This window comes from Scyliorhinus torazame, chromosome 2 (assembly GCF_047496885.1).
Source record: "Scyliorhinus torazame isolate Kashiwa2021f chromosome 2, sScyTor2.1, whole genome shotgun sequence".
Classification (NCBI taxonomy): domain Eukaryota; kingdom Metazoa; phylum Chordata; class Chondrichthyes; order Carcharhiniformes; family Scyliorhinidae; genus Scyliorhinus; species Scyliorhinus torazame.
This window is the reverse complement of record NC_092708.1, coordinates 131914024-131928510: the sequence shown is the minus strand read 5'-3', so window position 1 is coordinate 131928510 and position 14487 is coordinate 131914024. Positions and strand designations below refer to the sequence as shown.

Below are 14487 nucleotides of genomic sequence, written 5' to 3'. Positions count from 1 at the left end.
TCTGCTAATCAGCTTCCGATCCATCTTAAGACACGACCCACAATCCTGTGCGCATTAACTTTACACGCCTATGTCAGAACGGAGGCGTAGGATTTATAAATGGCAGGTGGGACCTATTCTGGGATTCTTTCCCTCATTCCCATCATGTGGGATTTGGGTATAGTATCCACTCCCTGCTCAGCAATTCCACCCTTGCCTAATTCATTGCAGGGGCGTGCATTTTATAGCCCTACTATTTTCATGGAGTCAGGCCAATTTTGTTAGGAGATGTGTGAATGGCACCACAGGAGTTGTCAACCACTGTTCCAAGTGGGGAACCAAAAAATAAAATCACCTGCTCCTGTAATTCCTTCATTAACAGGCTTTAAATAAAGAAGCAACCATCTGTTCTTTCAGTTTCATGTTAGATGCTGTGTTATCCAAGTTGTGTTTTTACTTTAGTAATTGATCACTGGGCTCTGGTAAGTTGACTACTACATTGATGAGCATTGTGCAAACTGTTGACATATATGTTTTTCCTCCTGTGAAAAGTGCTCCTCTGCATTAAAAATTGAAGAAAATTCTGCTTGGAATCTCTAATATAATAATCGGAAGTGATTTAAATGTCCAAAGCCATTTAAAAGTAAGAAAAAAAACTTCAGTTATCAGTTAGAAAATGAAAAACTACACCAGTGCATTTATTAACTGGCCATCTGTGTAGCTTAAAAAATGCAGCTATCTGTGTTTGCAATTTCAATAGGCACCATTGTGAGTTGAAGTTTGTTTTAATAGCTGAGCATATTCTGGAAGTTTTGTTGAGTTTTAAAAGTTCAGAACTATTTATCTCAGCACGGACTGTATGGACATTTTGATTGACAACTTTAAGAAGCTATTAAAGGATGATGTGCTTCGTGAAAACTTGTTTGTACAATAGATTGATCACTTGAGAGGGTTAGATTTTTTACATTACTTTTTGAAGTGAAGTTATTTTTAGTATGGTGTGTTTGAATTAGAAGTTTAAAAAGTAAATATCCATTTAAATGATATCCTGAGGTCTGCTCACATTCTATACTGGTGAGTGGTTTCAGAGAACACCTGGAGATGGTATGGAGGGCCATGGGGAATTGAGGGGGCAAGAAGGCAGCATGGGGGATATGGGGACATGGAGGAGGTATGGGGATTGAGGCGTGAGGTCTAGAGGGCCTAATAACCTTTAATATAACTTGTGTGAAATCCCAGAGAACAGAGGCAGTCTAAGCAGCCTGCTTTGGCACTTGCATACCTCTGTGCTGCCACTGAACTACCTCCAGAGGTAACAGACTTCACAACATTCCGCCCCTGCCTCCACAGATGAGAAATTCCTTCATTAAAAAGTTTGTGGAACTTTCTACCTAGAGGGCTGGGGATGTTCAGTCATTGGCCATAATGAAAACCTAAATCAACAGATTTTTTGATTCTAGAAGACAGAGATATGGGGTTGGTGTGGGAAAGTGGACTTGAGGTAGATCAGCCATGGCAAAACAGGCTCGAAGCGTTGAATGACTTGCTCCTGTTCCCATTTTTTACGTCCTTATCTTCAGTAATTCATTCCAGTAGCAACTAGGTCAGGGTTTCTGAGAATTGTACAGTCAGACTACTAACCTATGGTTTACTAGGAATTGGTTGTGCAGAAAGGATGGAGACTTCCAGATTACAGCGTTGCTGAAGAATCCGGTCCGGCTCACAAGAAAGAATTTACAATAACTTGCACAGTAGAAAAAATTGTTGAAACAGGTATGATTCGTGAATATTATATGTAAAGTTCAAGTTGAGAGTTTGTATTTTAGTATGTATTCTTAAACATTGATTATGAAATAATGGTGCGAATTAATTTACATTAACTCTCCTACATTAATTAAATGATTTTGTAAATTCCATCTTGCTGTTTATGTTGTTGTTGAATGGAATGTGGGTGTCAATGGCAAGGCCAGCATTTATTGTCCATCATTGAGAAGGTGCTGGTGAGTAGCCTTCTTGAGTCACTGCAATCAATGTGTAGGTACACTCTGCAGGATGCGAGCCATGATTGAGTGTGCAAAATTAAACTATTTGCTGACGATTAGGTTTGTTTCATATAGAATTCACAGAATTTTGCAGTGCAGGAGGCCATTTGGCCCATCATGTCTGCACCAGCGCTCCAAATGAGCAACTCCTCTAGTTCCATTCTTTCACCTTCTCCCTGTAATCCTGCACATTCTTCCTTTTAAAATAACAGTCCAATTCACTTTTGAATGCCTCAATTGAACCTGTCTCCACCACAGACTCAGATAGAGCATTCCAGACCTTGGCCACTTGCTCAGTGGACAAGTTTTTCCTCATATCACGATTGCTTCTTTTACAAATTGCTCTAAATCTGTGCCCTCTCATTCTTGATCCTTTCACCAGTGGGAACAGTTTATTGCTATTCATTCTTTCAGATCCCCATGATTTTGAATAACTACAAAATCCCTTCTCAGCCTTCTTTTCTCAAAGAGAAACCGTCCTAATTTCTCCACTCCTGTTTCAGAACGAAGTTCCTCATTCCAGGAGCCAATCTCGAGCAGAGTGATAGGAAGAGTAGAATTCAGATAACAACCATATATTCATGACATTAGTTATTTCTATTAAGTAACCTCTGTAAACCCATCTTTTGGATTATAAATGTCAAACATAGTAGCAGTTCTTTGCCAGTGCACAATTCTTCAGTCTTTCAAGTGACATGGAATTTCTGTCTGTGCTCTTGCTGGTTGAAGCCAAACATACAAACTGACTCCCATCTTGCAGTGATGTTTTCTGCATAGAGTGTAGGCTGATGGGGAACTTCCATTCTGGATGACATGTACCGTGTGGATGAATCCAGCTCCTGCACAACTCAGTTGAGTATCTTGTTGCAGGTGGCCACAAGGTCAGGAGGTCATTGATCATAGAATTTACAGTGCAGAAGGAGGCTATTCGGCCCATCGAGTCTGCACCGACTCTTGGAAAGAGCACCCCACCCAAGGTCCACACCTCCACCGTATCCCCATAACCCAGTAACTTCACCCAACACTAAGGGCAATTTTGGACACTATGGGCAATTTAGCATGGCCAATTCACCTAACCTGCACATCTTTGGACTGTGGGAGGAAACCGGAGCACCTGGAGGAAACCCACGCTCTCACGGGGAGAATGTGCAGACTCCGCACAGACAGTGACCCAAGCCGGGAATCGAACCTGGGACCCTGGAGCTGTGAAGCAATTGTGCTAACCACAATGCTACCGTGCTGCCCTAGAAAAAAGAAAGAGTAGTTTAAAGCAATTTAGGGGAAGGGGGCATTTCAGAGACAGAGTAAAACCCCATACCCAAACCAGCCAAGAGGAGGATCGCAGAGCCAGAATGAGGAAATGGTGTGTCCAGCCAATATCAATTGAGATCCCTTCTCGTCCCTCTCCTAAATTAAAATCTACCTCTGACCAATTTTTTGGTTGCATTTGCTACTCTCTGCTTTTGACTGTATAAACTTGATGGATGGAAATGGAAACAGGCAGCCACAAAGAAAAGCACTGCCGGGCAGCATGTTGGTTTCACATCACCATTCCTACTGGCAGTAAATTTCCTCAGTAGAAATGATAACCGGCCTAAAAACCTGCCTGTTTTGGGAGTGAGACCAATTAATCCTGTTACCAAGCTCATTGTTAGCTCAGTAAGGGCCAGTTTGGAATTTTGGTGGGGACGTAAGCGTTGCAGGCTGGATCAGGGATAGACCAGATGAATGGAGGTAGCAACACGGCCAGGAGCCAATCATGGCTATAACATTATATTAGATTGGGTTCATAAAATGAAGCACTGCTAAGGGGGACATTCAGGCACTGACACAGATGCAATGGGTTGTGTAGACATTGTGAGGAGGATGGTCTTTACGCACTTAGGCAGTGCAAGGTGTTGTGACTCTTCTGGCGTTGCGAGTACATAAGAGGAAGGGGTTAGAGTTTCAGACATTATTATAGAACATAGAACATTACAGCGCAGTACAGGCCCTTCAGCCCTCGATGTTGCGCCGACCTGTGAAACCACTCTAAAGCCCATTTACACTATTCCCTTATCGTCCATATGTCTATCCAATGACCATTTGAATACCCTTAGTGTTGGCGAGTCCACTACTGTTGCAGGCAGGGCACTCCACACCCTTACTACTCTCTGAGTAAAGAACCTACCTCTGCGTCTGTCTTATATCTATCTACCCTCAATTTAAAGTTATGTCCCCTCGTGCTAGACATCACCATCCGAGGAAAAAGGTTCTCACTGTCCACCCTATCCAATCCTCTGATCATCTTGTATGCCTCAATTAAGTCACCTCTTAACCACCTTCTCTCTAACGAAAACAGCCTCAAGTCCTTTCCTCATAAGATCTTCCCTCCATACCAGGCAACATTCTGGTAAATCTCCTCTGCACCCTTTCCAATGCTTCCACATCCTTCCTATAATGCGGTGACCAGAATTGCACGCAATACTCTAAATGTGGCCGCACCAGAGTTTTGTACAGCTGCAACATGACCTCATGGCTCCGAAACTCAGTCCCTCGACCAATAAAAGCTAACACACCGTACGCCTTCTTAACAACCCTCTCAACCTGGGCAGCAACTTTCCGGGATCTATGTACATGGACACCGAGATCTCTCTGCTCATCCATACTGCCAAGAATCTTACCATTAGCCCAGTACTCTGTCTTCCTGTTATTCCTTCCAAAATGAATCACCTCACACTTTTCTGCATTAAACTCCATTTGCCACCTCTCAGCCCAGCGCTGCAGCTTATCTATGTCCTTCTGTAACTTGTAACATCCTTCCACACTGTCCACAACTCCACCGATTTTAGTGTCATCTGCAAATTTACTCACCCATCCTTCTACGCCCTCCTCCAGGTCATTTATAAAAATGACAAACAGCAGTGGCCCCAAAACAGATCCTTGTGGTACACCACTAGTAACTGGACTCCAGTCTGAACATTTCCCATCAACCACCACCCTTTGTCTTCTTCCAGCTAGCCAATTTGTGATCCAAACTGCTAAATCTCCCTGAATCCCATGCTTCCGTATTTTCTGCAGTAGCCTACCGTGGGGAACCTTATCAAACGCTTTACTGAAATCCATATACACCACATCAACTGCTTTACCCTCATCCACCTGTTTGGTCACCTTCTCAAAGAACTCAATAAGGTTTGTGAGGCACGTCCTACCCTTCACGAAACCATGTTGACTATGTCTAATCAAATTATTCCTTTCCAGATGATTATACACCCTATCTCTTATAAACCTTTCCAAGATTTTGCCCACAACAGAAGTAAGGCTCACTGGTCTATAGTTACCGGGGTTGTCTCTACTCCCCTTCTTAAACAAGGGGACAACCTTTGCTATCCTCCAGTCTTCTGGCACTATTCCTGTTGACAAAGATGACTTAAAGATCAAAGCCAAAGGCTCAGCAATCTCCTCCCTAGCTTCCCAAAGAATCCTAGGATACATCCCATCCGGCCCAGGGGACTTATCTATTTTCACCCTTTCCAGAATTGTTAACACCTCCTCCTTATGGACCTCAAGCCCTTCTAGTCTAGTAGCCTGAATCTCAGTATTCTCCTCGACAACATTGTCTTTTTCCTGTGTGAATACTGACGAAAAAAATTCATTTAGCACCTCTCCTATCTCCTCGGACTCCAAGCACAACTTCCCACTATTGTCCTTGACTGGCCCTACTCTTTCCCTAGTTATTCTTTTATTCCTGACATATCTATAGAAAGCTTTAGGGTTATCCTTGATCCTACCTGCCAAAGACTTCACATGTCCCCTCCTGGCTCTTCTTAGCTCTCTCTTTAGGTCCTTCCTAGCTAACTTGTAACTCTCGAGCGCCCTAACTGAACCTTTATGTCTCATCTTTACATAAGTCTCCTTCCTCTTGACAAGTGTTTTGACTGCTTTAGTAAACCACGGTTCCCTCACTCAACTACTTCCTCCCTGCCTGACAGGCACATACTTATCAAGGACACGCAGTAGCTGTTCCTTGAACAAGCTCCACATTTCCATTGTGCCCATCCCCTGCAGTCTTCCTCTCCATCCGATGCATCCTAAGTCTTGCCTTATCGCATCATAATTGCCTTTCCCCCAGATATAACTCTTGCCCTGCGGTATATACCTATCCCTTTCCATCACTAAAGTAAACGTAATCGAATTGTGGTCACTATCACCAAAGTGCTCACCTACCTCCAAATCTAACACCTGTCCTGGTTCATTACCCAGTACCAAATCCAATACAGCCTCGCCTCTCGTTGGCCTATCTACATACTGTGTCAGGAAACCCTCCTGCACACATTGGACAAAAACGGACCCATCTAAAGTACTCTAACTATAGCGTTTCCAGTCAATATTTGGAAAGTTAAAGTCCCCCATAACAACTACCCTGTTGCTTTCTCTCCTATCCCGAATCATCTTTGCAATCCTTTCCTCTACATCACTGGAACTTTTCGGAGGCCTATAGAAAACCCCTAACAGGGTGACCTCTCCTTTCCTGCTTCTAACCTCAGCCCATACTACCTCAATTGACGGGTCCTCATCAAACGTCCTTTCTGCCACCGTAATACTGTCCTTGACTAACAATGCCACCCCTCCTCCTCTTTTACCACCTTCCCTGAGCTTACTGAAATATCTAAACCCAGGCACCTGCAACAACCATTCCTGTCCCTGCTCTATCCGTGTCTCCGAAATGGCCACAACATCGAAGTCCCAGGTACCAACCCATGCCGCAAGTTCACCCACCTTATTCCGGATGCTCCTGGCATTGAAGAAGACACACTTTAAACCACCTTCCTGCCTGCCGGTACACTCCTGCAACTTTAAAACCTTACTCATGACCTCACTACTCTCAACCTCCTGTATACTGGAATTACAATTCAGGTTCCCAAGCCCCTGCTGAACTAGTTTAAACCCTCCCGAAGAGCATTAGCAAATTTCCCCCCCAGGATATTGGTACCCCTCTGGTCCAGGTGTAGACCATCCCGTTTGTAGAGGTACCACCGACCCCAGAATGAGCCCCAGTTATCCAGAAATCTGAAACCCTCCCTCCTGCACCATCCCTGTAGCCACGCGTTCAACTCCTCTCTCTCCCTATTCCTCATCTCGCTATCACGTGGCACGGGTAACAACCCAGAGATAATAACTCTGTTTGTCCTAGATCTAAGTTTCCACCCTAGCTCCCTGAGTTCCTGCCTTACATCCCTATCCCTTTTCCTACCTATGTCGTTGGTACCTATGTGGACCACGACTTGGGGCTGCTCCCCCTCTCCTTAAGGATCCCGAAAACACGATCCGAGACATCACGCACCCTGACACCTGGGAGGCAACACACCAACCGCGAGTCTCTCTTGTTCCCACAGAATCTCCTATCTATCCCCCTAACTATGGAGTCTCCAAGGACTAATGCTCTACTCATCTCCCCTCTTCCCTTCTGAGCAACGGGGACAGACTCTGTGCCAGAGACCTGCACCCCATGGCTTACCCCTGGTAAGTATCCAAAGCGGTCTACTTGTTACAAAGGGTAATGACCACAGGGAATCCCTGTACTGACTGCTTCCTCCCAGCCCCTCTCACCGTCACCCATCTATCTTTATTCTTCGGAGTAACTACATCCCTGAAGCTTCTATCTATGACCACCTCTGCCTCCCGAATGATCCGAAATTCATCCAGCTCCAGTTCCCTAACGCGGTTTCTGAGGAACTGGAGATGGGTGCACTTCCCACAGATGAAATCAGTAGGGACACTGTCGGCGTCCCTCACCTCAAACATTCTGCAGGAGGAACATTGCACTACCTCCCCTGCCATCCCCCTAGATAAAAAAAAAGAAAAAGAAAGAAAGAGCTTACCTGTTATTCACTCCCCTTCTCAGCAAGCACTCACTCAGCAACCTTTGCGCCCTTCACGATAACACCTGAAGGAATATAAAAGAAAAAACTACTTACCAGTCACCAGCCAATCCCTTATCTGCAGCTGAGCACAAATAATGCAGCTGTTAATGGGAGCACAATTCTCAGATATTGGGTCGAGTGGCAATGAGGATCAAAATCCTCAGCCACAGAGGCCATGCCCTGGGAAAGAGGAGGCAGAGGAAATCGATGAGGAGCAGGAAGACCATGAAGTCCATAACCTCAGCACAGGGTATACTGCTGAAAACAAAACTATCTACAAATGGTGAAGAATCAGTACTGTGGGAGACATTGTCTATCAAGGCAGATGGCCATTGAGATTTGTGCCCTGATAGGGGAGGACCCTATACCTTGCAAGACTGCTTGGCATGCCCTGCCAGTAGCTGTCAAAGCCACTGTGACCTGGAACTTATAATAGAATCATAGAATTTACAGTGCAGAAGGAGGCCATTCGGCCCATCGCATCTGCACTGGCCCTTGGAAAGAGCACCTTACCTAAGCCCACAACTCAACTCCATCCCGTATCCCAGTAACCCCACCAACTTCTTCGCCTTTGGCTTTTTCCAAAGATCAGCTGTGAAACTGGTGTCATGAGTGACAGAACACCAATGTATCTCACCGATCACTAAGCCTTATTTGCAAAAGCTGGGCAGTACATACAATTTCAAACCGACCCAGGCATAGAAGACTTTTTAGGGACTTTTGATGCATCGTGTAATGGAGTGGTCGCACCATGATGCACATGTGGGGGCTCCCACCAGAAACATGGTTTAAGCTTTTTTGCCCGGCTGGCGATGGAAATTGGATCCAAAATCTTTTAAACTTTAAAGTTGAAGTGTCCCACAAGGGGATGTACAATTGGTACCGAACTAGGCAACAAGAAGGAAGAAGCAAGCTTCAAAAGTGGAGGCTTCGAATGCCTTGGTGGAGAAGAAAATAGCGGAGATGATGATTGCATTTCAAGGGGCCACCCATTAACCGTTGGAATGTTAGCAGTGAAACTGCAGAAACTGGCGTAAGAGGTCTTGGGAGACCATGAGAAGGTGATCGAGGCAGTGATTTCCTCTCTTCGAGGGGCCCTGGCTAAGATGGATGAGGTGGTGAAGCAGCAAGTGCGGAGCTACAAGAAGTGGGGTTGCTCTGTCGAAGCAGAGCAACCAGATCTCTTCCCTGGAGGTCGAAATGGCAACGGTGGTGGCTGATAAGACTTTAAGGGCTAAGGTGGATGACCTTGGAAATCGGTCAAGGTGGCAGAATCTGGGGGTGATCGAGTTGCTGGAGGACCCAAACCTGACAAAGTTAATGGCGCAGTTGCTCTGGAAGATGGCGGGGGTGGTCCCCCTCAAGCTGGATCGAGCCCACAGGTTGGTGAGGTAGAAGCCTCGTGCTGGTGAGCCACCTTGTGCGATTATTGTGCGATTCCACAGCTGTCAAGATAATGAATTTTACGATGGGCAAAGGAGCATCAGAATAGCAGTGTCAAAGCCATGAGGAGAGAATATACCACTATGTTGGAGCAGAGCTGGCCAGGAGGCAATAAGGCTAGGGTGGTTTACCCCATGCGCCTTCGGGTGACCTATGAGAATAAGGAACAACACTTCAAGACTCCAGTGGAAGCTGAGATGTTCATCCAAAGAAATGGACTGGGGTTGAAAGAATTGCATTTTTTCTGGGTTGAGGGATGTCTGTTCGGAGGTAGGTGAGGATTTTGTTTTTTCTGCCTGTCTTCTTTCTTATCAATGGTTGAAGGGGTGTAGATGGGGCTGTTTTGTAACCTTACATGTAGAATTGATTTGTGAGAGTTGGTGGGATGGGTGTTGTTTACTGTTAATGTTGCTTTAGTTTGGAATTAATAAAGTTGGTTTTGGGCAGAGGGTTGGTTGAGGTGTTTTGGAATTTTGGGGTTATGAATAGTACTATGTGCGGAGGCTACCCCGCTAGCTGGATTAGATAGTCAACGGAAATGAAAGGCGGGGTTATCTGCGGCTTGTATGATGGGGATTTATTAGGTATGAGTTTTGGGGGTTATAGTTATTTGGTGGTTTGAGTTTGGTGAGGGGGGTATTTGGGGACCTGTTTGTGGTTTACTTGGTTGTTTGGGTGTGGTGTTGGGAGGGGGTTTATTTTTTTAACGGTTGCTGGGGACTTATTGTCTGGTTGTTTTGGGGGATCTGTTGGCCATTTTGGGTTGGCCTGGTGTCGCCTCTTGGGGTGGTTGCTGGATTGCCTCATGAGGCGGGAGCCAATCTGGGGAAGTTGGCTTTTCGCTTGACCAGGTCCAGTTTTCGTTATCTGGGAGTCCGGGTAGCCCCTTACCTGGCCTCGCTACAGAAGTTAAATTTTGGGGACCTGGGTAAAGTGGTGAAGGAGGACCTAAGGAGATGAGATAACCTCCTGCTGACTTTGGCAGGGAGGGTTCAATCAGTCAAAACAAATATCCTTCCAAGATTTCTATTTTGCTTCAGTGCCATTTTCCTTTCAAAATCTTTCTTTGCGTGAGTCAATAAGATGACCTCCTGCTTTTATTAGGACAGGCAGGACCACATGGGTCCATAAAGGACTTCTAGAAAGGGATAGGCAGTCAGGGGTCTAGTGTGGCCCAACCTGTTATACTACTATTGGGCAGCAGGTGCGGTAGTGGTATGGGAGGACTTAGTCCATCTGGGGCGGATGGAGAGGAATGGCTGTAAAGGCACCAGTTTGAGAGCATTGGTCACTGCTCTCCTTCGTTTTCTCCGATGAAATGGACTGCCAATCCGGTGGTGGTGGTTACCGTTGAAATATTGGGACAGTTTAGACGACACTCTTAACTGGGTGCTATGTCGGTACCGGCAGTTTTAAATACGCCCTTCGGGGCTTGAAGGGAGAAGGGTTTACAGCGGTTTGGTGACTTATTTGTAGGTGCTAAGTTTGCTAGTTTTGAAGAGTGGCTGGAGAAGTATAAGCTTCCAAGGGGTAACCAGTTTCAGTACTACTAAGGCGGACAGAGTACTACTAAGGCGGACAGAGTTATCTAGGTGGTTGATGTAAGGGAGGGGTGGGTGTCTGAGATCTGTGGTTGGCTGGTGTCGATGGAGCAGGTCCTGTCTGATGTGATTAAAAGGAAATGGGAGGAGGAGTTCGGCCAGATGTTTGAGGGAGGGGCCTGGCACGAGGCTCTTATCAGAGTCAACTCTACCGTCTTGTGCACTAGGCCCAGCCTGAGTCAATTTAAGGTGGTGCATAGGGCCCATTTGACTACGTTTTTCGCAGAGGCAGAGGATAGATGCGAGCGGTACTCTAGGAGCCCGGCACATCATGTATATGTTCTGTCCTGCACTAAGCTGGGTCTCCTTGAAATGAAATGAAAAATGAAAATCACTTATTGTCACAAGTAGGCTTCAAATGAAGTTGCTGTGAAAAGCCCCTAGGCGCCACATTCCGGCGCATGTTCGGGGAGGCTGGTACGGGAATTGAACTGTGCTGCTGGCCTGCCTTGGTCTGCTTTCAAAGCCAGCGATTTAGCCCTGTGCTAAACAGCCCCATTCTTCAGAACCATGTCGAGAATTCTTGGGATTGATTTGGAACCATGCCCTTTGGTGGCTATTTTGGGGTTCTCCGATTTACCAGAGTTGCAGACGGGCGAAGGCGGATGCCCTTGCTTTGCTTTCTTAATAGTTCTGTTTGGTTGGAAGTCTTCAGCACCGCCCAGTGCAGCAGCATGGTTAAACAATTTGATGGATGGAAGGGCAGCGCAGTGGATAGCACTGCTTCCTCACGACGCTGAGGTCCCAGGTTCGATCCCGGCTCTGGGTCACTGTCCGTGTGGAGTTTGCACATTCTCCCCATGTTTGCTTGGGTTTCGCCCCCACAACCCAAAGATGTGCAGGCTAGGTGGATTGGCCATGCTAAATTGCCCCTTAATTGGAAAAAATAATTGGGTACTCTAAATTTATTTATTTTTAAATGCGACTTGATGGCGCTTTTATACTTGAAAGAATCAAGTATATGATGAGAGGGTCGGCTGAAAGGTTCTACCTGAGGTGGCAGCCGTTTATTTCTTATTTCAGAGAGTTGGTTACCGTCAGATGCTGGGCAGGGGTTTTGGGAGATGTTGAAACATGTATTAATACATTTATTTTTTTTAAAAGAGGGCTTTTTAGTCCAAATGTATTAGATTAACTGCATTTAAATTCCACATCTGTTGTGACTGTGTGCCTCCCTTGTTGGGTTCCTCCAGAAGCAAGGTGTAAATGATTGCATCCATGTGGCCAAGTGACTAGCCAGTGAGTTTCGGGGGATAGTGTTATCGTGGTTATGTTACTGGACTAATAACCCTGAGGCTTGGACTAATCAGAAGACCTGAGTTCAAATCCCATCACAACAGATGTGGAATTTAAATGCAGTTAATCAAATACATCTGGACTAAAAAGCCACTGTGACCTTGGTGACCATGGATCTACCAGATTGTTGTGTAAACCCCATCTGGGAATGTCCTTTTTTTTGGAAGGAATTTGGTCATCCTTACCCCTTCTAGCCAATATGTGACTATTGACCCACAAAAATATGGTTGACTCATAACTGCCTTCCGAAATGTCCTAGCGTGGTGGCCCGAGACGTACACTGGAGACTTTCAGTAATTAACAAAGGGGTTTATCGATGGAAGGCAAAAGGCAGTTAAATAACAGGGACAGAACACAATATAACAGGTCTTAACACTTGGGCTCCCTGATCCAAACTGCCCGGGGCCCTGCTCCCAGGGCCTCTTGCAAACTCCTCTTTGCTTGGGGTTTGCATGCTTCCGTGCGATTGGCCCTGAGCTGGTCGAGTGGTTCCATGGAGCCTACCCCCCCCTAAAGGGGCCGCACTATCAACGCCAATCCCCCCCCAGTCTCTTACTAAAACTACATACAGAAATTACAAATGTTTTTAAAAATATATTTCATTCCAAACACAGTCAAATACAGACAGCAAATAACACCTCAAAATAAACATGCTACGCACAGTTTGTCAATTTCTCCAACCTTTTCACCCCTAAACCGCCCCCCCCCCCCCAAACTGGTGACAAACAAGTCCTCAAACACTGACAGGAATAGCCTCCACCACACATAAAATCCCTGTTCCGACCCTCTCAGGGCGAACTTAATCTTTTCCAGCCTTAAGAATTCATACAGATCCCCCAACCACGCTGCCGACCACTAACTCAGTAAAATCAATCGCTGGGCAATCAGAGAGGTGAAGGCCACAACGTTGGCCCCCTTCCCCTCCAGCAGCCCTGACAAGTCTGTCACCTCAAAAATCGCCACCAAAGAGCACTGCGTCATCCTGACCCCCATGATCCCCAACAAAGTCTCAAACATTGCTTTCCACACTCCCAGAACATAGGAGCGTGGTTCGCCTGCTCTCTCGCATACATCCTCCATTCCCAGCAAAAACCCACTCCGGGATTCAGGCGAACTGGCCTTAACAGGCGCAGCTGGTTGAACAGAAATTGGAGTCCCTGGCACCCTTTGGCTGGGTAGAATTACAGGAGTATTCGTGATGGCAGGTGGAATTGTCGACTCCAAGTTGGGGATCGCTATTCAAGTGTAGATATGCTTTCTGACAGTCTTCCCGTTCACATTGACCACATAAGACACCGGCCCTGACTGGGCCACAACCCATTCTTCTAACCAAGGCAAACCTGAACCGAAATTACGGACTAAAGCCAGGTCTCCACCTGGAAAGACCTGTCACCCCTTTACTCAACTATGACTCTTCTGGGAGGCCTGACTTGCCTTCACCCTCCCTACCAAATTTGGAAACACAAGATCCAATCGGGATCCCAACTGACGGGCCATGTGCAGCTCAGCAGGTGTGAACCCCATGGAATGAGGGGTTGAGATGTACGACAACAACGAATTAGCCAACCTCTAGCGAAGGAGTTTATAAGATTGCTTTTTCAAGCCATTCTTGAAAGTTTGGACCGGCCCTCTCAGCCAGACCGTTCGACGCTGGGAGGTAGGAAGCTGTCCATTAGCCCACACAAAAACCTGGAAATTAGCGTCGGTGAAGGGGTTGCCATTGTCCAAAGCAATTGATTCGAGAAGCCCGTAAATGGCAAACACTCTGGCAAGGTATCTACCGTGGCCACTGAGGTAATGGTCCCCATCTTTTGAACTGATAGCCACTTAGAGTGGGCATCCACAAGCACAAAAAACATCTTGCCCATATTACCAACCCTGGTCCATGGGTGACCTGGGCATTCCCAAAGATAAATGGAAGGTGGCAAAGATTGCTGAATTTAGCAAGGGTGGCACTGGTGTACTAGTTCAATGGCTTTATCTATGTCTGGCCACCAGACTTTAATCCATGCCCACATCTTCATCTTTGTCTGCTCTGGATGGGCGCTGTGTAACTCAGAGGTGTCCCTCTGGCCTGAGGAGGGACAACCACCCATGATGCCCACCGAATCATATTCACATGTCCAATCGCCCTGGCTAGTGAATTAGGACCTCAGATGATCAGACTTCTTATAATGTTCGTTTAACCTGTGAAAGAATAGGTCTCTTTGATCCAGTTACAGA

At 46.1% G+C, this 14487-nt stretch overlaps 1 protein-coding gene across 3 annotated transcripts in view; it reads left to right on the top strand.

Moving 5' to 3' along the window:
• The window catches only part of LOC140392016 (interferon-inducible double-stranded RNA-dependent protein kinase activator A homolog A-like), a 62346-nt gene that overhangs the window by 31841 nt on the left and 16018 nt on the right, over positions 1-14487 (top strand). For all 3 annotated transcript variants that reach the window (XR_011935227.1, XM_072477167.1, XM_072477182.1), the window contains exon 5: positions 1635-1752. Coding sequence is in view for 2 of the 3 variants with exons in the window: in XM_072477167.1 (XP_072333268.1) it covers positions 1635-1752 (118 nt within the window). In the remaining variant the exon portion in view is untranslated. The remainder of the gene's footprint in view (positions 1-1634; positions 1753-14487) is intronic.